Genomic DNA, 24,891 nt, shown 5'->3' on the forward strand with positions numbered 1-24,891 from the left:
CGCTTTATTGACAGCATATGGGAACTCGTAGGAAAATCATTAATGCAAGTTTGAGAATGGATATTGTGGTATTCCGATATCAAACACCCCTCCTCCCTTCTATTTCGATAAATCCAGGGATAGGTTCTCCGATTACCTTCGAGGCGTGTGGCCCTCGCAGTCGGACAGGTCGCTGGGCGTCGCAGGTGGCTCGTCTCTCTCTTCGCTGCTCTGAGTCGACAGCTTGTTCCTGTCCGCGTCCAAAGGCTCTGGCCATTGAGTTATGTATACGCCCTTCCTTCTCTTGCTCGTATCGCCTCGATATCGTCTCGTTTTCCCAGATGGCGAGGAAGCCTCCGAAAGTGTCTCGCTCGGTGCTTCGCTGCCTTCGCTCGCTTGACTCAGTCGTGGCTCCTCCGGGGGTGGAGTCACAATTACCTCGTGCGGCTCTATCCTGCTCTCTGAAAACACCATTGTCACGAAAACACAAAAACAGAAAGAGATTCTTCGGCATTCTCTCAAGTTTATGTTTCCTGACTTTTGTTCGAAACTGTATTTTTTTTTTTTTTTTTTTTTTTTTTCAAGTTTATCTAGAGTTTAAGTGAAATGCTAATTATTAAATTTAATCCACGAATCGCTTTAATTTTGGTTTTGGCCCAAATTAAAAATTTCAAACGAGCTACTCGCGTGAGAGTTTATGTTGGAAGGTTTAAATTAAAAGATTTTTTTTTTTTTTTTTTTTTTTTTTTTTTAACACGAGGATCAGATCAAGTAGGTTTCGACGTGCATACTTGACGATGGACGACAAGGACCGCGAAACGAGGGATCAGAAAATGCACGTGCCGGGAAGAGAACAAGGACTATTTTCGGTGCATCGACGAGAGCATGGGTAGAAAAGTTCCATGTTATTTTGCGTGGCATTATTTTCAGAACGGTAGGTGCCAGGGTGAAAATAGACGTTTGAGCGTCATTATAGTCATCTTCATTGACGACTTGACGCACGACTGCTCTCACATGGCTCGTCGTGGAACCGCGCTCTATTCACAATAAATGGTGAACTGACGTCCGTTAGGTTCGTTTTCAGCCGTAGTTTCCTCGTGATGAGCAACGCCGCGCGAAATTCAGGCAAGCAGATCTTGCTCGTGCACTCCCAAACTCCCACGCGAGGGTATTTCCGTTTTATTATATTCCACCGAGATATCTTTCACGCGTACACAATCGAGCTACGCGATATATAATAGCGAGACGTGACATACGCTTCTAATACAAATGTAAGAATCTTCTTGTTTTATTCTTTCAAGATCGAGTTTGAGACAATTGTAATTTCTTTTGAGATACTTTCGGTTTACACATTTATATGTAAATTTATATAAAAAAAAAAAAAAAAAAAAAGGAAAGATACCTTTTTGAATGGTTTCTTCCACGATGTTACCTTCAACAATCGGATATGCGCATTCGTGGGCAACGGACACGAGTTCAACGGACGCATCCGTTTGCACGAGCTCGATCCTGGGCTCGATCTGGTTCGTCTCCAGAACTAGTGGTTCCGGGCTGGTGAGTGCGCTGGAAGTTGCCAGACTGTCCGAACCATCGCTTCTGGGTCGGGCCTCCTCGTGATTTCCTTTGAAACACGAAACCCCTAAACCTTCGGCAGACCCAACGGCGCTATCGACGCTAGGTGTCGACGTCCTCGAGCTCTGGCGATTCGGGCTGTTTTGCGGTGTCGAACTACCTGGAGTGACATCTCCCCGCCGACGAGGTAACGTGCTCGCTCGAACGTCCTTGATCTCGGAACGATTGGACGTTGTAATTGGCTGAGTTTCTTGTCGATTCGCTAGAAGAAGAAAATGTGAGTTTGTGACAAAAGTGTTGTACAGTCAAATTTGAATCTTATAAATTTTGATAAAAATTACGCGTAATTGGGGTCAAGTTATAGCCTCGTTACTTTTTTATTTTTTTAATTGCAGCATTATATCGTATAGATATATTGCGCGAATGATACTTATCAGTAAACGCAGCATTGTAAGCTAGAAAGAATTTCTCTCGCGTTTTCAATAATAATTTCAGTAGCCTCTCGGCTCTCTGCAAGAGAAGGCAAGAGACCCCCGGAACCCTAGAGGAAATCCTAATTACCTACTCGAGTGTCGCGTAAGTTTGGCAGAGTTCTTAAGCAAGAGGAGGTGGTGGACTATTCCAATAATAACAAACAGACCGTATGAGACGAGAGATCACGCGAGGAGACGCAAACGGAAAAGCATTTCGTTGGCAAAGATCCGGCGAATAAATATATACGATTGAAAATTTCATACCGTACACTATATACAATTAAAACAATATGATTTTGCGAAACTTGCTTTAAGCATTGCGAATATATATGAGATAATGTACCGTGTGTCTATTGTAATTTTATCACGATCGTGCTCACAAGAGTTTATACATATATGTATAAAGACACGTTTGCGTCATTACAATACATATGTTGATCGTTTCCATATTTTAAATTGATCTTAATCGTAAATTAGAAATTAAAATAACGTCAACGATGAAAAATCCGGATATCTGCTATTGCATCCTATGCTATACTAGACAAAATTATCCGAGCTAAATATATTCAAACTTTATACGACATAAACAGAGCAGTTAGATAAATAGATTTTGGCTTCTATCCATCCACGCTCGCGGAAAGAGATTTGAGCAAGCGCAGAAAAGTGTTTTGGCGACAATATTTCAAAAACACCTGGTTATCCGTCCTCATGGATCGTCTCCCCATCTTTCGTGCGTAAAAGGTGTCTCGAAAGATTTGTTGCCACGGAAGCGTCAAGTGCTTCCGACTTGTCAATGAGCCACGAAGCGTTTTCGCGCTTTTACGCGTTGTTATGTGATTTATGGATCCCTAGCGTCGCTCCAACGAGTTTTTTAATAATACATTAAATTTTAAAATTAATTTATTATCTTTATCATGATAATAAAATCGTTTTCCGATACGTTATAAAATATTTTTTTTTTTTTTAATATTGAAATAAAATATTACGCAAATGATTGAATTAACGTTTGCGTCAGGCGTAGTCTTTTATTTTGCCATTATTATATTATTGTGTGAGAGAACGCGCCAAAAAAAGTTGTTGTCAAAAATATAAAGATACAAAGTAATTGAAATCTCGTAGTAATCTAGAAAGATAATACGGGTCAAGGATGCCAAATGCTTTATTAATATCATTAGAAATTCGAAACTTGTTGACAACCGCTTTTAACTTGACGCTTTTCTTACTTCTAGTCTCTCTCATTATGCAATCGAAACTGCTGCGGTATGTAGTTCAGGGTTGAAATTTAATACAAAGCTGTCGCGATGGCGTTAGTTAGTTCAGTTCCGTCTTTCCGAAAGTATCTCGTAACGTGTAAAACGTGTCTCTCTCTCTCTCTCTCTCTGTGTGTGTGTGTGTGTGTGTGTGTGGGGGGGGGGAGATTAAAAGAATAACACTCTGTAGATAAAAATAGCCCTGACCGCGGCATTATAATCAAAAGTATCGTTAATCTTTTCAAAGACTTTTCGAATCAAACTATTCGAGAGCTCGAGTTCTCCATTCGGTGCGCGTTCTTTCCGTGCAATGACGATAAAGTCTCAACCTTCCCGTAAGGTGAACGCAATCTGCATCAGGGTCTGTCTCGGTGCAATTGATTTAATTAAACCTAGCTCGCAAGACGATATCGCTGTCGCTAATGATCTCAGGCATACGAGTCTCAACGGCACGTAAAGCTTACCTTGATTAAAGTCCACCTGGCCGAAGGAGGCACTCCTGTAGGGCGCGCCGGACCTATGAAAAGCGAGCAGCCCACGCGGCTCGAGTCTAGGGACGGCATCCCGGGTTTCTCCCTCGTTCCCCCCAACGGAAGCGTTCAGGTTATCGCACAAATTGTCCACACTCGTAGCACTGTCCACCACGGAATCACTGTACTGTCTCAAGTGTTTCGCCGCCTCCGCATTGGCATTCGGCTTGCTCCTGAGGTCACTGACGTCATCGCTGTTTCTCTCAGGTCTGCCTGATCTCGAGGTCTTCCTCGAATCGTGGCAAGACTTCCTGTATACGTTATTTCCCGAACAAGGCTCACTGAGGCATTCTTCACTGACACTTTCCCCGCGTCCCATCGTCTTCGAATTGTCCCGCTGCTCTTGAGATTGCTGATCGTTATTACCGTGTTGACTGCCCTCGCTATACGTATAGCTACGATGAGACGAACGACCCTCGCAACGGCCATAACTTGGACTCAAGCCCGTCTGAGGACAATCCGCGAAAAACTTGATTAAAACTCTTGGCGAAATAAACGATATCTCGCGCATATACGTATACGTATATTTTACGAAATACTTGTTTTCTTTTTTTTGAAATCATGTTTTCAAGTATCACAAATGAGAGAAAAATGTACATTTGGTCTTGCAATTAATATTAATCTAATCCAATTATTTTAATAACGTACATAAAAATATTTTCTAAAAGTATAGCAAAGAAGCTTCTCCTACACGCGAGAGTAACGTGAAAAATTTCTATTACATTTCTTTAAATTTCCTTGTTGCATATCAGATTATTCTTAATTTTTTTGTTGTATGCATGTATGTATGTATGCATGTATGTGTGTGTGCGTGTGTGTGTACATGTATACCAAATAATTGTACATAATAAAAGTTATAAAATGATTCCTGCATACATCTGATTTCATAATGTTTAAATAATAAATAGATAATCTTTTTCTTGGCAATAGTAAATGTTGCAAGGTAAAAAAAAAAAAAAAAAAAAACAGTCAAATTGCGTAAAATCTCGCTAGCTGAGACGTGAGCAGAACAAGTCGAGCTCCCGTAACGCCGTGACGGTTCGTGAATAATTCGACGGTGCCTCTTGCTCTTCTGCCCCCGCTCCATCGAAACTTGTGCAATCGGTCCACCGCTATCCCTGCTGGTTCCTGCAATGAAAAAAGTCAGGGGAGAGCCAATCAATGTCACGATTTGCAGTTTGTTTCTAATACACGTAACGTATACGACAAGTATACGCGCGTAAAACCACGTCAATTAGAAATGGAAGACTATATGTAGTATATTTATTTATTTTTCAATATACACGTATCACGCTTAACCGATGACCAACGATAACGATGCGAGAGAATGGGCACGTAAAGTGGCAAGCCTAAAACATTGAAAACTCATATATGCGCGTACATAAGTGTCTAGTCGAGTAAGAAGAAGCGATATTCTATTTTCGTCGTCGTATTAATCTTTTCTCTCTTGGCCGAGCAGCGACACGCGGCGGCGCGACGCGACGCGACGCTACGCTACGTGTGAGATGATCCAATCCAAAAATCAGGCAGCCGCAGAGAGGAAAAATTCAAGTTCTTTTTACGAGAAATTGCTCTTGATAATATTTGTCTCGGAAATTAAAATAATTTCAAACCTGTAAGAGTCAAAATTTACGGAAGGTCGAAAAAATCAAGTTCTTAGTTAGGTGACCTTGAGACCTACCTCAGGGCTGCTGACACAAAGTCTTCCAGATCTAAGCCACTCCACTTTGTATTCGTTGCGAGCACCTTTCGCACCTCTCCGAATCTACGCATGTAAAGTGATGGAAAAACCAAGTTTTGCACGAGCTATCGATGAACGAAATTAAAAGCAAACCATCGCGAAAGAATTCACTCGCGGATCACGAAACGCCAAGGAATCGAATGGCCAACTAAATTCAATTAAACTAAACTAATCTAAAGTAAGGAGCAAAGAAGAAATTCGAATGATCTCGGCGCACGATCGATTGAAACTAGTACCTGCAACTTGAGCGTTTGATGCTTGGTCCACTGCGCGAGTTGCCGCGGCACAGAGACGGTATGCGACGTCGTCAAGGGTGAGCACGACGATGTTACCGCCGCCACTGCTGCTTGTGGATGATGGTAGCGATGTAGCTGCTGCTGGCTGGTGCTGCCGATGTTCCCCACCGATGTTTGCACTGCGCCGCGACTATTATTAGCGAACGTCGTCGTAGTTTCCGCGACGCTCGTGATAGAAGCAGGAAGAGGCGACGAACAACCGCTGACGATATCTCTGGGAAGATAGCCGCCGGCAGCGACGATCGAAAGGCACGACGATGACGACGACGACGACGTCGACGACGACGACGACGACGACGACGACGACGACGACGAGGATGATGTCGCGGTCGCGGTCGCGGTCGAAGACGAAGAGATCCCCGGTGGATTTCGCGGGAGCGGAAGACGAGAACGTGGACCGATGCAGCAACAGTCGGCCATATTGGTCGTGAGATCGATCGTCGGCTTTTCCGCGATCGATCTCTCGGTCAGCCGTTCCCGCGAGTCGCTCTCACGCGAATTTCGCTTTCGTCGATGTTCTTGCGTTTCCTCTCTGGAGTTCATCGGTGGGAGGCTTTCCTGAAACAAAAACGCAATCTTCTTTCAATTTTCTCTCTAAAGTCATCCTCGTATAATCTTTTTAAACGTTCTGCTTCCTTCTCGTGACAACTATTATTAATATATATATTTTTTTTTTTTTTTAATTACATCTTGTAAAACGTTATATCGTAACTAAATACTAAAGAAAAATTGTCGCAAAATTCTTTTGAAAATGGAATTATCTTGCTCCTCAAGACGCCTCGTATACATATATCTTTGTAACTTATTTATTATTTCTTTGCATCTTACAGGCACGCACTCGCATATCTGCTTTATTTTCCTACCATTTCTCTGTATGTCTCTTGTCTTGGGGACTCCGTTCCTTACCCTGTCTCAAATGTATCTTATATTTTTAAACTTGCACAAGATGATATACGAGCGCAAACGTTCTGCTGCATATTTTCTCTTTCTAGGGACGCATCGCGTTTCGTATTTATTTTATTGATATCATTTATTTAAACATATTTCATTTAATTTTATCAAAAATCCAAAGATTCAACTATATTTACGATAAAAGTGAAAGACCCTTTTTTTCATTTACAACTCTTTCGAGTACAAATATTCAACGATATGTATAATAACGTATACGTATATTATTAAAAAAATTTTGTCAAGCAATTTCTTTCTCCAAATGACTTTACTCGCGATATCTTCGGATTTGGAATAAAACGTTTCGGCACTTTCCAATAATGGACAATACCTGAGAGATTCGCAAACCGTATCTCGTGCCGCCTAAAACAACGTATCCACCTCCGACACCTCCACCTGTCATGGCTCTTGCAGCACCACCCAGCCATCCTCCGAAACTACCCCCTGCTGTCCTCTGGGATCCACTACCCCCGTCTCCTCCGCCAGCACGGGGCATTCTTCATCCTTCCTTTACCCTGAAATTCAAAACCATATATTATTATTATTATAAACGAGATAAAAAGACAATCGAATCACGCGAGTAAAAATTATACATATAGCTGCTTCGTGTAAACAGAGAGACTCTCTGGCTCACCCGACGGACGCATTATTTTACGCACTTACGCACTTACGCACGTAAAATGTGGACCGTTGCGTTAATTATTGCAAACGTTGGCGCATTCCCGAATGCAAAAGAAGTTAGCTCACCGGAAGAGAAGGGGTTTCAAAATATAATATTTTCAGAAAAACGTTTCTAAATATAGAAAGGTGCGTATTAACATCCTTTTTGTAAAAACATCCTGCCAAACCGCTGTGGCTACGTCGGTTTTGCTTCGGGTTACAAGTTAATGTGCAATTTGCGCGCAAACGAATTCACGTCAATCATTTTTAATTGTCACAAACACCTGCTTAACGTTTTTTGTGTCATATAAAAGAAAACATCCACGTGTTATTATATTTTACCCCCTGTAAACTAAAACAGAGATCAGAGGAAAGACATCAGAGATGCCCAGACGAAGAAAACGATGCTTCCTTAGTGAAAGCCACATCGAACTTTGAAGAAGAAGAAGCAGCTTCCTTGGGTGCTGCCCTCGCCAAGCGGAAGATCATCTAAATAGACTCCGGGCCAAAGAGAGAAGGAGCGCAAAAGTAGACGAGATGGCGGCTTAGGAAGAGAGGAGAACCCACAACAAGTTGGTATTTATATGTAGTGCCTTTGGAGAGCTGGGAGCCGCGAGCAAGAATACCCCGTGTCCACTTTGTGGATAAAACGTCCCGGATTGATTTTCTTTAACCCATCGATAGGAATTTACGAGGCGCCCTGGGACAGGAATTAACAACCTCATGGATAATAAGATCCAAGAGACAGAAAAAAGTAAGGAGAGAGAGAGAAAGAGAGACGCGGGTTAATCAACTGCATTGAATGTAAAAACCACAGACCTTTCCTCGATAGTTAGTTAAATCCTTGTGCATTTCTACGAGCGCTAAAAATTCCTGCGCAAAATTTAATCCAAGTATCGCCTTTGACATTATTAGCATTTATAAAATTGGATTATTCGATAAAGAAAAAAAAAAAAAAAAAAAGAGATGAGAAGATTGCAACGGAAAAAATCAGAGTTGTATATCATATATTCACAGCTGTTTTAATACAAGTGTGGACAACTTGATTGCCGCGTTTGTGCACGAAATTCCTCAGACGCTTACGCACCCACGATACAATAAAATTGGTAAGAGATAAAAAACAAAATAAGATAAAACTTGTGTCATTTATACGTATAGTCAACTGCAAGGAGTAGCAAACTGCGCAATGGAATTCGTGCTTCACCCTCGATGGTATCCTAGTAATCGTACTTTCGATAATTCAAGTGAAAAAGCAAATATTCGATAAACGTTGGAAAAAAAATGTACCCAACTCCGTATATCAATCTAATAAAATTTGAAAAAAACCAAAATGTAGAAAATACGTGTTGTAAATAAATATAATAAGTTGAAATAATTATTAATAAAAATACTTGCATCCCAGATGCCAAAGAGGGTCATGCCGGGTAACGTCCCGTGGTGGAAAACATGGTGATTTTTTGTCGATCGGTGAAAGTTTACCGGTGATCCCAGGTAATCCCGGAAGTCGCGCTCCACGTTACGATGTAAAAAAAAAAAAAAAAAAAAAAAAAATCGGTATTGTGCATCGCGTGCACTCACGTTACTCGGGCGAACGCGTTGCAGCCACTTCTTACCAGAAGTACAGGCCGTTTCAGCGCGGGCCGTTGAACCGAAACGGCTAACCGGAACGACGTCCGATACTTTTTCCTTCTGCGATAACGGGCGATCCGCCGCGCACGGATACTCATCGAGCGAAAATCAGTGAACCCGTCGCGTTCGATTTCAAGTCCAGAGGGTTAGCTATCCGTCAACTTGCTTCAAAATACTATTCAATTTGTTGAATGTTGGGGAATGTTGGTCTCGTACAAGTACAATATTATAGCGTATTCTGTAATCAAATAGAAAGCTCACCTTCCGCTTCGAAATTGTTAAAATTTGAGGCGTGTAAATAAAGAAAATTCAAATTAGGCAAAGTTAGAATTATCTCGTTCTGCAATCTCCAAATTATATGATATATCCAGCATCGTAACGCAAAATTCTAGCCGTTCTAGATCTAATTGCAAGTCGTTATAGACGGCGACGAACTTACTTCTGCATACGATCCAAGATTCTTTGGTCGATGCCCTCCGCGTGCTTCCACCTGAGAAAGTCAACAGTCGATGAATGACAGCGCGCAGATCCATGATGAAGAGTCTATCGATAAAATGTAAAATATGTCAGGAAACATTCCAAGCACTCGGAGACCGCGTCACTTGTCTGAACTCGAGAAAGATGAAGGACTATGACTATATGACTCACTTGATACAGAAGTAATCTCTTTTCGCTCCGTGATATCAAGAAATCGCACGTTCCCCCCTGCTTTATTTCAATCCTGTCAATGGACTTTCCTCCTACAATCATTTAAAAGATCACTTGGCATGCAAGATTCATCACAATTTTATCTTCTCAACGAAAAAGTCAAATCCATGCCCAAAGAAAACGAGGGAGAATTGCACACAAAAAACGCACTCTCGATAATCGGCTCTGACCTTGATCAGCGTGGATTCCGTCCGGCGTGGCGGAACTCGAGCGGACTCGAGACCTCGAGAGTCGTGAGGAGGCGAAGCATCGCAGGCGAACCTCGAGTCTTGAGACAGCTTGAACACGTATGCGTAATCTTTTTTTGGTTAGCTCTTCCTTCTTTAACCAACTCCAAATACACTCTGGGGTATGCGTAATCGCAACGATATAAGGTTAGGTTAAGGTACTCACGATGCGGCTTCACTTTACGATTGCACTAGAAGGAAGAAAGGAAAGGGAGTGTTACTTGAAAAAATAGCAAGACTTGGTGTTTGTTGTTGACGATAACAAGAATCGCGCCGTACCGGTTCGCTTTGCAAGCGTCAACGACAGCCCATGGCCTAGCAGGACGAGCTGCACGAACGAACGAACGAACGAACGAACGAACGAACGAGAGTACGAGACGACTTACAGCAAACGGCCAACAACTAACAGCTTACAGCTTACAGCTTACAACACAAACCGGCACGGAGCACGGAGCACGGAGCACGGAGCACGGAGCACGGAGCGCGATGGAGCCTATAGCGCTATGTCACGCGTAAATGCGGAATAGCGCTGATTGGCTGTTCTATGACGTATGACGACCTCTCTATTCCGCACCGTGTGATTTTACCCCAAAGCGAAAATTGGCCGAAAGAAACAGTAGCGTTCCTTGCGGGAAAATTAAGTACTGTGAGCGATGCACACTTGTCTCTAGACGCAAATGGTGCACCGCGTCGTTGCCCGTGTTTGGCAGTGCTTGGTTTCGACAGGGCGTCGGCGAGTTGATTCAGCATAAGAATAAAATATATATTGTCCGCGCTACGGATAAAGAAAGAATGTCGCAGGAAACCTCCGTGAAATCGTCCCCACAATCGCAAGTGGTCAGTCTGGCGACCCTGCCAAACTTAAATCTGCAACAGCTGACAATGTTCAAGCAGCAACTCGATCAAGAGCTCGGGGTGTTTCAAGATTCTTTACACACGTTAAAAATCGCTCAGAGCCGATTTCAAGAATCGGGATCTTGTCTCGAGAAGATAACGCCGGACACCGAGGGTAAGGTTGTTGGTTGAGGTTAAGAAATCTCCTCGACGATAACAAAATATGTATAAATCAAAATTATGCTGGCGTCTTTACTCGAAAGTCTTTTATATTGCAGGCAGCGAAATATTAGTGCCTTTGACAGGTTCTATGTACGTGACTGGAAAATTAGCAGATGCAAATAACGTGATAGTCGATATCGGCACAGGATATTACGCAGAAAAAAATATTCAAGATGCAAAAGACTATTTCAAAAGGAAAGTCGAGTATGTCACCGAACAGATGGAAAAGATCCAGCAAGTTGGAATTGAAAGGACCAAATTGAGAGAAGCAACGATGGATATAATAGAAGCTAGAATTCAACCTCCAGTTTGGGACGCCGCTGCTCGTGGAAAACGATAATTTGCAAATTTACATCTTTGTCATTAATAATTTGTTATCATTTGCATCTATTAAAAAATCAAAATCAACTCCGATAGCTTTGAGAAACTACTTTTACAGCTATGTACCCAACAGTTTCAAATTTATTTGAAACCAATCCACATTAAAACTCGACCAAAATTGTAACAACTACGAAAAGTACCACGCTACAACGTCAAGTTAGAAAATTCAAGGGGTAACGGATAAAAAGATTATTGGAATAAAATTAAAAACAGTTTAGTTACCTTCAGTTCGCAAGCTGTAAATAAAAGTTTAAAGAGGAAGAACGTCAAAGAGAAATCCTTTTTAATTTGTGTTACAATTTTTGCATATTTTTTAGCCAAAACAATTTTGTAAGGTTTTACCACAGATAAATTGCGAACCGCTCAGTGAGCTCTTGCATCTGCTTGATGGATATTTTCAGATCTTAAAGAAACGTTCCAATCAGATTAAGAGCTCCCTGAGCGGTTGTTTGCTGAACGCACCCTTTAGCTTTAGCACCCGGAATCGTCGCGTCGAGTGCGAAATAGAGGTTAGGTTAGGTTAGGATTTGGTTAATTGTAACATAGCTGTCACAGCTGACGACTTACGACGGCAGTATGGGTTATAAAAAGAGGTTAGGATTCGGAACGTTTTTAACCGTGCTGGTTGTCCTAGCGGCGATCTATTACCGCAATATCGACGATGTCTTGCAGAAGCGATTGCTGGCTCTGTTGCACGGCCTCGAGAAGCTCGAGAGCAAGTACGTCATTACCAAAAAGCCAAAAGTTGCTATAGGTTATGGTGTTTGTACGGACGTCTTCATCGATGCGAGGCACCTGTTGAAATATTCGGACGAGATCGGCCGACCGCAGCATTTCGACGAGATCAACACCGAGCTTCAACTTCTTAAAAGCTTCGCTTATTATTTTCGCCATGGAGCCGCGGCCGAGTAAGAAATATTAAGAGTTTATAATAATTAATCAATTGATTAACAAGACTTTTCTGTTAAAAATACCTTTAGAAAATCATAGACGTTTATTATATTCCTGTCTCGTATCACTCACGTTAAAATTGTTACAATCGATATAGAATAATGTAAATTTTCTTTTGCAGACGCTACATGGCAAACAGAACGTTATTCGATGAATTGGTGTCAAAAGCACGTTCGTTTCCTTCATCTTACTCGACTATCGGAGGAAATGCAGCAGTTATGGCAATGCGGTTTGCGCGAGAAGGATGTGACGTGACTCTCGCGGCTAAAATGACTAGATCTTTACACCAGATGTTTCCACAAGTAATTAATATAGTAGGCGGTGAGGTGAAACGTGACGATATTCACCTCATTATGGAATACAAGCACGGTCAAGTATGGGGCCCTTATTTCAGTGCGAGAGCAAACAGGTATCAATGATGGCGAAATAATATCTAAAAGTTTAAGTAAGTAATGAATATAACGCATGACAAAATAAATTATTAATGGATTAAATTTTTTTTCTAGATATATCGTTCACAACGACGTAAATAATCCAATGATTAGTTCATTCGATGCCTTTGATAAAGTTCTACAAAGTTATGATCCCGATTTGTTAGTGGTCAGTGGTCTTCAAATGATGGATAATTATCCATTTCAAGAAGGTTAGGTAATTTTTTCTATTATCCAGCTTTGTTATCAAATTTTGTTAGTCAAATATTTATAGATGCATAAAATAATTTTATGTAATTTTACAGACAAACGTAAAAATCTGCTGATAAATGTAAAAAGGCAAATGGTGGAACGTCCGAGTTCCACTAGAATTCATTTTGAAATGGCCTCGTTTGCAGAGGATAAATTACTCTTCGAGCTGTGCGACTCGGTGGTTCCCTTTGCCGATAGTTTGGGGATGAACGAACAGGAAATAGCGAATCTATACAATACTATGTATTATGGTAATATTTCATTAGTTGCCAACTCGACTCCACGTGTTGCAACAGTGTTGGATCAAATGAGAACGCTCTTCAAACTTATACGTTTGAGAGGTAAATCAATTGCAAATTCGAGAGAGCTCACGAGAATTCACGTCCACACGTTGGCATACCAAGCCATATTCACCGCCAAAGATTCCGTTTGGAAGAATACCATGGCTGCTGCAGCTAAAGCATCGCTGACTGCACATAGACACGTGTGCGCATCGAGTCACGTAAGTTATTTCGGGTATATTTTATTTATGTATCAAAATGTCTCGTACATGTGCATTATCGTATATTCGAGGATTTTTCTTTATTATTTTGTTTTTATGCAGGTTGATGTGAAAAAAGCGACCCTGATTATGGACGATAGCTTCTCAACGTCCATTATTGACGGTACTCGAATAGCATTGAACATCGACAAGCCGGTATCCTGTTGGGATGAGATACTGAAGGTAGAGCAAGAAGATATTTCTATTCGAGTATGCGTTGCTCCCGTATTGGTTTGTACGCAAGCTAGTCAGACGGCAGGTGGCGGAGATAACATTTCCAGTGCAGGCCTAGTACTTCAGATTTAAATGGACTCGTCGATACAACGGGGTCATTTTATTACACCGCCGTGTTCGCACTATATATCTTATTGCATATACGTAGACGACGAACAGAAATCCTAAAGTAGGCCTTTAATCACGTTTTGTAGCACGTGAGTGTTTACATTGATTTTTACATTCCATTTGACTGCAAGGAAGATAGACTGGACACGTAGGACTAATTACGCATTTACTGTATAAAGCACGATTTAAGTTTCCTATGTATTCGAATGCGTTTTATCATTGTAACGCTCTGCCTAATGTACAATTATCGATAGTAATTGGGCACTAATGCCAATATTTGCAAACATTGCATTATTCTCGCATTTATAAATTAATTTTAATTAAAAGTTTCTTTCGGCATTACATATATGCTAATCGACATTGTAGTATTAGGTTAAGTATTTTTACAAGAACATTATTTAAAAAATCGAAAAATGAAATTTCCTGAGAACTGAAAACTTAAGTAAAAATTGATATTTAAGAATTACATAGTGCCATGTGACCCATATTTCAGATAGCGATAGTTTCAACAATTTCGCAGCAATAGATTTGTAACTTATAATAACTTTAAAAGGCAGAGGCAATGTGATATTATCCTTAGGAATCGAGCGTAAGATTAGTAAAAAAAAAAAAAAAAAAAAATTTCGGGAAATATCGCCAATATAAATGTTTCCAATGTTACGATCTTGCATTCCATGTTCAAGTTTGTTGTCTGTTATATTCGTAAATATATGAAAAGTTTTGACGTGATTATTTCTTTTACAGTTGAAAGTGTATTGTACATATAAGTTTGAAACTTACGGATTTACAATATGTAAGATAATATACAATATTAATGTTGATACATATAAAACTTGCATTTTTTTTTTATTGATATTACACGTACCTCATTTTACCTTTTGACTTCTGCATTGATAACGTCATTCAGTTTTATCAATTTTCAATAAATACTTTTTATAACTTTTATTAAAAGACAGATGAAGTTTACTATCATACATCAATCGTTGCTGTTGCTGTGACATTAATGTGATATTAATTGTGCAATAGCATATATGAATATTTATGAAACAAGGTTGACGGAAATTTTATGAAACAAAAAATAAAACAGTTACTGTGTTAACGGAATAACAAACATTAGTCTAGCGGACAATTTGTAAATTCTACTGCATACCATTAAGTAATCTTTACACATCAATTGTGTCAGGCTTACGGGGTTCATGATTCATGACGCTGACTTTATATTCACAATATATCGGAGAGTATATATATTGCAATTGCTTTTCTTTTTCTTTTGTTTTTGTTTTTTTTTAAATTACATTTGACTTCAAAACATGTAAGAGAGAATATCAACAAAATATTCACATTATATTATCAAATAAATGATTAATTGTTCTTACCATGGTGTAAGAATTCGTCCTGCATGTAATTCATTAACAGGTGCGTCATACAACGATATGAACCTATAGATCGCTAATGATTTACAAGATTGTATCTCCCTCGTCGATGCCTAACATGCGTAGGTCATCAGGCCCAGGTTGCGTATCAGCTTCTGCCTCTTGCATAATTTCAGGTGGTGGTTGATCCATGTACTCGGGACCATATCCTACGCACCCCAGCATGCTGTACATCGAAGAGTACATAATGTTCGATTCCTGTTGGCTCTGTTGCTGCTGTTTCGTTTCTGCCGTTTCTTCTTTAGGAAAGATTATATTGAGAGCCTCTTGCAGATCATCCGGCAGTGGAATGCTCGGGTCTGTTGAACGCTTTTCTGATGGTTCTGGTATATCAGTCACTTCAGAATGCGGTGGTACTACGGTCCCCGAGTCAACTACTGTCGGCATTGACGGCGGCGGCGGCGGCGGATTCTGATGATTTTGTACAAAGCTCGTGTTCGGTATTGGTGGCGGCTGGGTCATAAAAGCAGCAGATGGCACGGCTGGACGAGGCGGAAATCTCGGTGGTGCCTGAACGAATGGGGGTGGATTTGATATGAACGGTGGAGGCGGTCGATTTGGCGTAAAGTGAGGAGTTGGGAGAGTACTTTGTACTGGCGATGGTTTATTCTGTATTGCAGATTGCTGTTGTTGGCTCGGAGTAAAACTGGGCGGTGGTCTATTCAACGGCGGAGGAGGATGTGGAGGTAATGGTAATTTCGACACGCTTGAAGTTTGTTGCTGTTGCTTTTGTTGCTCTACTATCAGTTGCTCCTCTATGACTGTTTCTTCAGATTGATCATCTATCTCCATATCAACCACCTGCTGGGTCGGTTTACTCTCGTTCAATACAGGCGGCGGAGGTGCCACTAGAATCTTCATAGGTTGATTATTAGTTTTATTTCCTAACGGAGTCGTGCTGTTGTTATTCAAATTTATCGGAGTAGCTAATTTAGTGATGTGAACAACGCCGGGTGGATTAATTATTTCATTAGGTACTTTCGGTGTATCCTCGAACTTGCTCTGTTGGTAGGGTAACGGAGTAATGTCTTTCTCTGGTAACTTCGGCTCTTCAGCTTTCTTTTTGAACAGAGGTAATCTACCAATAAATGGTAGTTTGCCCTTAGCCGCTACTTGTGACCCAGATTTCTTACCCGCGACGGACCCTTTCTTCGACTTTGTATCGCTTGATTTTTTATCGAATTTAGACTCGTCGTTTGATGAATTATCATTATCTCCCCGCCTGTCTTTGCTATACTTGTCGTAGTTTCTCTTGGGACTGTTATCGCGCCAGTTTCTATCCCGTCTTGGAGAATCATTGCTATCTCTATCCCTATCTCTCTTTCGACGATCGTCATAGTAATCACGATCCCTATCTCTATCTCTGTCTCTATCTCGATCTCTATCGCGTCGGCTTCTTCTCTCATATCTGCTGTATTTACGATCACGATCATCTTTGTAACGGTCTCTATCGCGGTCTCTTTCATCCTCTTTCTCCATTGATTTATTTTCGGGTGGTTTCACTGTCATGTTTACTTGCTGCTTAGTCCAGAAGCCCATGTGTGGCTTTGGCATTTCCTCTGGTTTCGGCAGCTCGATCGGTTTATTCGTTGTGATTGGCTGTGATTGCTTTTCCTCTTCCTTCTTTATCCAGAAAGGTTTAGGAGGTTCTTTCGGACCCCAAGCCTCCAAATCTTCAGATTTTTTTGAATAGGCTTCCTGTTGTAAGTCTTCATCTTCCTCCTCCAACTTATCTGGATTTATTTTACGAGTTTTTATTTCTTCTTCTTGTTTGGCTTTCAATTTGTCTCTGATCGAATTTAAAAGTTGTCTGTCGTCGGTTTCTGATGGATGTTGCTCAGGTAATGGTGATTGATTCATCGGAGGTTTCGACCAATTATGTCCTTTCAATTTTAAACGTTGATAATCTATTTCTTCATTTAAAATTGCTTGTGTCGACGCTTTCATCTTGTTTCGCATTGCCACACGTATGCTTTTAGTAGTGTCCTGATCAGACTCTGTATCAGAATTTTCTGATTCACTCGACGTATCACTACCGCTACTTCTATTTCTACGTTTCTTTGCTTTCTTCGATTTTTTCTTATTCTTCTTTGATTTTTTCGATTTTATTGGAGGATCGTCATCTTTTTGTTTTTGTAATTCTAATTGTATCTGCTTGTGTTTGTCTTCGGAAAACGCTTTTTCTCTATCGGCCATCCAATCAGTTTCCCAATGCGGATTTTGTTCTACAAAGCGCTAAACGATACATCACTCAATTAAATTATTTATATTTAAAATATGGAATTGTAAGAAAAATTTATATAAAAAAACAGATAAACTTTTTTTACAATATTTATCTTACAACTGTTTGAAATAACCATTTTTATTAATAAAAGTTACTTAAAATTTATAATTTTGTTGTATAAAATAAATCTTGTGTTTCTATTTAATTATTGCTATTTTAAGCGTTATCTCTGAAAAAATTACTTACAGAAAAGTTCTCGGAGTGACGTTTAGACTTCAAATGCAGACTAGCACAATGAAGATCCCCTATCCAGGAGTCACAAAGTTTACAATACCAGGCCGTGGCTGCGCTAAAGAACTGCAGACCTATAATCAAACAATCCTGCAGTTAGCATTACTTAAGCTTCGAAGCGGGTAAACATTATAAGTTCATAAAGAATGACCTTATATTCTGCCACGATACATTCATGTCACTGAAAACAAAAATAATACATTAAAAGATGTTCAATATTAATGGTAGATTATGAATTAAATCTTCTTATGTAATCCCACGATGATCTGTAGAAAAAAAAAAAAAAAAAAAAAAAAGGAGTGGAAAGGAACAAACTGTTTTTATTTTTCAAAAACGTTATGTATACATAATACAATACTAATGCAGATAAGATTTTAGATGTATATATACAGAGTTAAAAATACAATTATATTTTTATACGAATATATTGCAACTGCTCATTCTGCATTAATCACAAAGTTTAAAAGTTTGTTTAACGAATATACGACTTTTAACGTAATAATTTTTTATGAAATTTATAAGAATGAGCACTTGCAGTATATTTTACAAACAATTAATACAAAGTTGATTTTTTAATAAATGACATTAAAAAGATTATACACATTTTTAATGTAATTAAAGTTGTAACTTTCTTCGCGTAACTTCACCAAAACTTACACATACGTGTACACTGAAAGGCAGATGTGGCGTTTACGAAGCGCGTAGTACATACATACTTACATATGCCGCGAAGCATCGGCCGCCGAGAATCATCCTTGATGGCCGAGGGAGGAGATCGAGAGGACGAGGGAAAAAGTAGCGGGGCCGCACTGTTCCTCAGTCCTCGGTGGTCCTCGATGATCCTTGGCGACCGGTGCTCCGTAGCATATGTATGTATGTATGTATGTATTACGCGCTTCGTAAATGCCATATCTGCTTTTCAATATACATATTTCAATTATATATGCAACACAAAATTTTTTACATATATTATTTTATACATCATTACTTTTTGTCAAGTAATGCACTCCACAATGTTAAGATCTTAATAGATCTAGTTCAGAATTTAGCCGATAGCCCTAAATTATGTAAAACGTAGTGTTATAGGAAATGAAATTAGACATGTGATCACGACAAAGTGACATTGCCAGAAAGTCGGTTCGGAAAGTGTGCTTCTTGAATCCAGATAAAATCCAATGCATCGCTGTGGTGTTTGCAATATTGCTAGAAAATTTGTAATTGTCAAGATGACCTTGACTTGTATGCGTATTCGTAATACACTTTTAATGTATTATACGAATTATTACATTTAACGTTTTGATCGGCATTGCGTTCGATAATCAGATTTAAAATAAACAAATTTTCAAGCAACTCGATTGCTGTTCTCTTCAATACATACCGAACACCACAGTTATCTGTGCACAAGCTACGGAATTATATTCTATTAGTAATTGCCCATTGTAATTGACCTTACCTTTAATTGGCGTTCTTTTCGTCGGAAGTCCGTGATAATAGGGTACTTCTTTTTCTGTTCCTTCGCCATTTCGCTCATGCCATGGCATATCAACAATCTTGCGTTCCTATTATATAAAATACAATGTTAGTAACAACAGATTATATATTAGGCGCAAGAAACTCGGTACTGTTTGTTTTTTTTTTTCTTTTTCTTTCTTTAATAAGTATTGTTATATGGTACATCAAAAATTACACTATGTACCAAGTACCTGCTTACTCTGTGATTGTTACTGTGTAATATATCATCCAGTTACAAATATAGATTGAACTACAAATATATACATAATTTTAATTATAGATCCATTTTGTTTTTTATTATATAAAACAATATACGTATATATTTTTCCTCTACCTGTTTTTACAGCAATTAACATTTTATATTATTTATTTAAAAATTATTAATTTTTTTTCTAACATTTTGATTACTTCAGCAGTTCTATCTGCTTTATAAAAATTGCACTGTCCAAAAGTATTACTTACTAAACAAGCTTCTTTGTGTTCATTGCTATGTAGATGATTTAAATATTCCTTTGCTGTTTTAGGAAAGATATCGCAAACTTTACACCAATGCATTTCAGGGTCGTAATGAACGAAATTGTACATTGGCTTATCTTCTGATGATCTTCTCTCCCTAATATCTCTGTCTGCTTTGGATTCCTTATCTGAATCGGAAGCTGATCTGTCAGGAGAAGGAGATTTTCCTTTCGGAAAGTCTTCCTTAGGACTTTTTGACCGCTTATTCAATTCTAATTTAAACTTGTTTTTCAAATCATCCACAGTAACTTTGTCACCAATAATACCACTAAGCATATCGATGACATTGTGAATAGACTTCATTTTATTTTGTATTTCAATCTGCAAGCAAATTAAATTCAGATAATTTTTATATTATAAAATAATGTAACTTTTTCAATTACACGTATTAATTACCTGCAATTTTTGATTTTCTTTTAAAATTCGATTATTTTCGCGGCCACCCTCCTTGCCTATTTCGTCACATTGCTGACGCAGAATTTCCAGTTCGCGTTGCAACGTGGCAGATTTCTTAACATATTCTTCTCGTTGTTTGGCCAATGTCGCTTTCTGCTGTTTTACCTCAGCTGCAATTGCTGTTAAATATTCAATTTAATGTTACATATCAATTTAGATGCAAGTAAAATAACAACACTAATGCTTACCTTCCTTTTTGACATCCTCAGGTCTTGTCAAGGATGTTACTAAGCCAGAAGAACTGCTGTCAATTGGTCTTGATGATTCTTGTTGAGGTGTCAATGAAGGAGGTGGTGGTGCTTGCTGGTTGTTATATGACACTTGATTTCCTTGCCAGTTGGGTGGTGGATAATCCTAATAGAATTAATACATTTAATCAATATCAAATCATTTAATAGGATTCTTATCGATCCTTACCTTTATCGGAAGATACTCAAATGAGGATCATTTGGCTAATACATGGAAGTCTTGATGATGTGTAACGTGAATTTCAAGATTATGGGTTTCCAATATCAGTGCCAGTAAAATACATAACGCGAATGCTATACTTACTGAGTTATTCACAATATTGCAATACAGAGAAATATAATTAGAACGCTCCAACAGAGCGGAAACAAATACACTACCGAATATAAATCATAATCGGTAACATAGTAGTAAAACTATTTCTGAAATATTTTGCAAAAAATGTGCAGTAATTTTAAAAAACCACGAGTACATACATCTACATCAAAATCAATCTTTCTTCTAAGTAAAGCTAAAAAATGTATCATATATATATATATATATATATATATATATATATATATATATATATATATGTATATATATATTTAATACAACTTACACTTCGATAGCCAGTGGGTTGTTGATAACTGTAGTCATATCCTGGTCCATAATTGTAACCATAATTGTTATACCCCTGGTTGTAGGCAGAAATAGGTGGTGGTGGTTGACTCGTGTTCGGAGGAGGTGCCTATACAAGTAAAATAAAAAACAATATATAACAAAGTCAATTGATATGATTAATGAGATACAATTTTTTATATTGTTCACAAAATTGTTAACTTAATTTATAAAGCAGCTTATACCTGATATTGATTATGAACTGCTGAAACATAACCAGTAGAATTGCTTTGATTAGGTACAGCACTTTGGGTTTGGGCTGGGGGAGCTTGTTGCTTCCAGTCTTGCGATCTAGAATCTTTGCGTCTTCTATCTCTGGAACTTGACCGAGATCTTCTGTCTCTAGATCGAGATCTACGATATCTATTTCTTCTTGGAGATGGCGACCGATCATACTTCCTTCTTCTCCTATTATGCGAAGAGTCATCAGAATCGGCACTAGGACTCCTTGGACCCTTACGCCTGGATTCAGATTCCATTGCTTGCTTCAAATACTCTGTAAGACATTGATGTTTTGTTAACATTACATTCATTATATATCAATAAAAAGTTTGTTAGAAAAAGATACATTTATCCATTTGCAAGATAAGTTGTACAATATCGTACTTGAGACGAAAGAAAAATGCACTTATTTAAATTCCTACGTTGCTTGCTTCAAAATTATTTAGATAAAATGTGGATTTTATCTTCCTGTTATTATCCTGCTTTAATATTTATCACAAAAGAAACAAAAGGCTTCTTGCGGGACAGAACAAGTCCGCCCGCGAGCCGTTTTTGTATGTTAGTTAAAATTAGTACGAATTAAGTTCATCATATTTAGACCGACAAGCGGTTTGTGTCGCGACGATTGTCAGACGTGCAATAGCTTTAGGGGCGTCGTGCTGTGCAGCCATTGCAATTCCTTCGCTGAGACGAGTTGTCACCGGGCTGGAAGCATCACGCGGCTTACCTCAGTTCGAAGGGGCCTGCTCCCTCGTTGAATCGTACGTCAACAATTAGACTTGGTTCAAATTAATACGTCAATTACTAAAGACGCCGATAGCACACCGCATGCCGCAACCTCGCGGCCGGAGGTCACGAAGATCGAGGCGGTTCGAAGAAATCGAGATCAGCCGAAACGTGGCGAATGTCGCAAATGTCGCGATGTGCGATGGCCGTGCGTCGTTGCAAAGACTCGCATGAACGACACGAGCGTCAAATTGGATAACTTCAATAATGTCCAGTCTACAATGGGCGTAGTAAGCCTTAAGCCTTAAAAAACTGACCAATTATATCTAAATTCCAAGAGAATAATCTAATTGATTGGTCTATTGTCAAATACATAAGATAATAAACCAACCTTACATTTTCTTATGCATATGTTTATCCACTTATGCAAGTTTGTCTAAATAGGCCTTAAGTGAAATAAGTAAAAAATAAAATAAAATTAAACTGCGGTTTGTTAAATCTTTTTCACTTTTTGATTTTTTCGTTCACAAAAATTTCAAGTATATTTAAATACATTGGGCGCGTTCACCAGACAATCGCTCAATAAATTCTTACATCTGATTAGAACATTCTTTAAGATCTAAAAATATCCACCAATCAGATGCAAGAGTTCATTGAGCGGTTGTGTTCGCTGAACGCACTCATATTTTTTTAAACAAAAAATCTTTTCTGGAAGATATCTCAAAATTTAAGTGACGTTTAATACTCGAACATATATTTCTTAGACAACGTTCTTCATGACTGACTATGCAAGATAATTTCAACAACAGCTCTGTTTACGTGGATTTATATACTCTATATGCTTTTGCACTTGTGGACGTTGCTTCGGCGACGAACGTAACATCACAATGGCAGCGATTGAGATATTTTCAAGTTCTGTTGTTTATAATTACAAAAGTAGAATATATTCTTGCGCCTCGGTGGTTGTTTTCCTGCTCATTGCATTATCGTTCATTACGCCTCTTTTCCTAATTTATAATGCAGGAGGTAAGAAACGATTTTTATATCGCCGATTTTACATGCGTGTGATGATAATTTTTTATATTTAATACTTGATTTTTTATTATTTTTAATATTTAATATTTTTTAATTGTAGGTATTTGGATGAAAAATCGGATGCACGCGGAAACGCCTGATGTGCACTTTATTTATAAATATCTATTACTCGCGGAATTTGATGCTTTTAAAGAACCTATTGTATGTTCCACTTTTAAAACATACAAAGAAAATAATATTAAAGATCACTGCATATTGATTAAGGTTATTTATTGCGTTTATTATATATATTTACTAAACATTGGTAAAATTTTAGTTTTTGCAAATTATTTCTTTGGCTTATATTTAATTATTATTTTAATTTTATGTGAAACAAACTTTTTAACATAAATCAAGATTGTGCAACGTTACATAATTTTTATTTATTAAAACAATATTAGTTTAATTTATATTTATTAGTTATTATTAATTATAATTCTTATTTTTATGTTTTTGTATTTAGGTACAAGAAAATGATCTAAATAAAGATGGACAAAAAGATTCATTAAGATTTGAAGCTCACTTTTATACAGACAAGCCAGTAAAATCTTTTCGACTCTTATTATTCTTCAATTTTCAATTAAAGGTAAAATTATGCCAACTGTAAGTTTGCTTCTAGTTTACTGTATAATGAGTGTTTTTGTTTTATAGCATCTTATCCAAGCGACAATAGAATCTATCGGTGTGTTTGATCAAATGTTAAGTCAGGAGGCTCAAGAGATACAATTTTTCGGTGATCTGGAGCTACGGCAAAAGGGACTTTTACATAGCGAAGGGCTTTATGAGACGTACAACCACAGTATAGAATTGTCTGATTATTCTTTACCCGAGTTGTTGTTGTATAATTTTAATCGAAAGTGTACGTATTTAAATTTTAAATCTTTTAAAAAACAATTTATTTAGTCAAATATATGCAAAAATTATTGATAGCATATTTGTTTTATAGTTTCTGCTAGAATCACAAACGAGCGAGTAACGTGGAGAACAGGCTTTTCTAGCGATAAAGCGGTGGTCGTCATCGGTGAATTATTTTATGTGGAGAATTTTATTTATTATCAACCAAGCTTGTGGGAGGAATTGAAATGGGCATGGGTCCAATATTTATCGTGTTTGCTCGTGTTTGTATATTTGACTAAACATATCTTGGTGTTTCTATTCACCAATAGATACTTAAATACGTATATTGTAAGACCATGGACAAATACATAAAAATTAAGTATAAATCTACCCGGTAAATACATTAATTTAATGTACGTACAAATAATTTTTTTTTCGTATTTTCTACACTATGTGGATCTTGCTTATTTTAGTTAATGATATAATAAATTTTTACCAATAAATTTTTACAGGTGCAAGTTTGAAGTACATATATTAAAAACAAACGGACTTTGGAGTTTAGCGCAAATAACAATTTTAATATATACAATAAAAAGATATAAACATTCTTAAGTTTTAAAATTCTATTAAAAGCCAGTTTATATCAGTGGAAGAACAAACTAACGTTTACCGATTGCGCGAATTATACGCTATTAGTTACGCAAATTGGATCGATAGAAGGAAGCAG

The 24,891-nt window shown here is 38.3% G+C and overlaps 5 protein-coding genes across 6 annotated transcripts in view; 3 read left to right on the forward strand and 2 right to left on the reverse strand.

The window, feature by feature from the left end:
- LOC139111680 (rho guanine nucleotide exchange factor 17) overlaps positions 1-10,507 on the reverse strand; it is a 31,612-nt gene extending 21,105 nt beyond the window's left edge. Inside the window, exons 1-10 of the mRNA XM_070672154.1 lie at positions 9,957-10,507; positions 9,727-9,818; positions 9,340-9,621; positions 7,121-7,304; positions 5,782-6,399; positions 5,486-5,569; positions 4,866-4,932; positions 3,739-4,350; positions 1,382-1,813; positions 137-440 (exon numbers count right to left, since the gene is read on the reverse strand). Coding sequence (XP_070528255.1) covers positions 137-440; positions 1,382-1,813; positions 3,739-4,350; positions 4,866-4,932; positions 5,486-5,569; positions 5,782-6,399; positions 7,121-7,285 — 2,282 coding nt within the window. The 5' untranslated portion in view covers positions 7,286-7,304; positions 9,340-9,621; positions 9,727-9,818; positions 9,957-10,507. The remainder of the gene's footprint in view (positions 1-136; positions 441-1,381; positions 1,814-3,738; positions 4,351-4,865; positions 4,933-5,485; positions 5,570-5,781; positions 6,400-7,120; positions 7,305-9,339; positions 9,622-9,726; positions 9,819-9,956) is intronic.
- A 164-nt stretch (positions 10,508-10,671) lies between these two features.
- Positions 10,672-11,483, forward strand: Pfdn5 (prefoldin 5). Its single transcript, XM_070672038.1, has 2 exons — positions 10,672-11,022; positions 11,126-11,483. Exons 1-2 carry the CDS (start codon positions 10,806-10,808, stop codon positions 11,407-11,409), a joined length of 501 nt encoding a protein of 166 aa, XP_070528139.1. The 5' UTR covers positions 10,672-10,805; the 3' UTR covers positions 11,410-11,483.
- Positions 11,484-11,960: 477 nt separating this feature from the next.
- LOC139111619 (ADP-dependent glucokinase) lies at positions 11,961-14,588 on the forward strand. The gene is made up of 5 exons (XM_070672033.1): positions 11,961-12,358; positions 12,523-12,810; positions 12,908-13,044; positions 13,138-13,586; positions 13,689-14,588. The coding sequence occupies exons 1-5, from the start codon at positions 12,027-12,029 to the stop codon at positions 13,929-13,931; spliced, it is 1,449 nt and encodes a 482-aa protein (XP_070528134.1). The 5' UTR covers positions 11,961-12,026; the 3' UTR covers positions 13,932-14,588.
- Positions 14,589-14,894: 306 nt separating this feature from the next.
- LOC139111618 (zinc finger matrin-type protein CG9776) lies at positions 14,895-22,486 on the reverse strand. The gene is made up of 9 exons (XM_070672032.1): positions 22,255-22,486; positions 21,491-21,801; positions 21,247-21,375; positions 20,588-20,753; positions 20,340-20,518; positions 19,890-20,264; positions 19,369-19,474; positions 17,871-17,989; positions 14,895-17,635 (listed from the first exon to the last, which is right to left on the reverse strand). Exons 2-9 carry the CDS (start codon positions 21,782-21,784, stop codon positions 15,425-15,427), a joined length of 3,579 nt encoding a protein of 1,192 aa, XP_070528133.1. The 5' UTR covers positions 21,785-21,801; positions 22,255-22,486; the 3' UTR covers positions 14,895-15,424.
- A 378-nt stretch (positions 22,487-22,864) lies between these two features.
- On the forward strand, positions 22,865-24,816 carry LOC139111620 (transmembrane protein 231-like). Of its 2 annotated transcripts, none has more exons than XM_070672036.1 (6): positions 22,865-23,279; positions 23,389-23,552; positions 23,791-23,913; positions 23,979-24,186; positions 24,274-24,558; positions 24,677-24,800. In XM_070672036.1, exons 1-5 carry the CDS (start codon positions 23,141-23,143, stop codon positions 24,534-24,536), a joined length of 897 nt encoding a protein of 298 aa, XP_070528137.1. In that variant the 5' UTR covers positions 22,865-23,140; the 3' UTR covers positions 24,537-24,558; positions 24,677-24,800. The 2 variants fall into 2 exon arrangements, with proteins under 2 accessions (XP_070528137.1, XP_070528136.1); XM_070672035.1 differs by having other exon boundaries at positions 22,866-23,279; positions 24,274-24,577; positions 24,677-24,816.
- The last annotated feature ends 75 nt before the right edge of the window (positions 24,817-24,891 follow it).

The sequence above is a fragment of the Cardiocondyla obscurior genome, linkage group LG24 (genome assembly GCF_019399895.1).
Source record: "Cardiocondyla obscurior isolate alpha-2009 linkage group LG24, Cobs3.1, whole genome shotgun sequence".
NCBI classification, from domain to species: Eukaryota; Metazoa; Arthropoda; class Insecta; order Hymenoptera; family Formicidae; genus Cardiocondyla; species Cardiocondyla obscurior.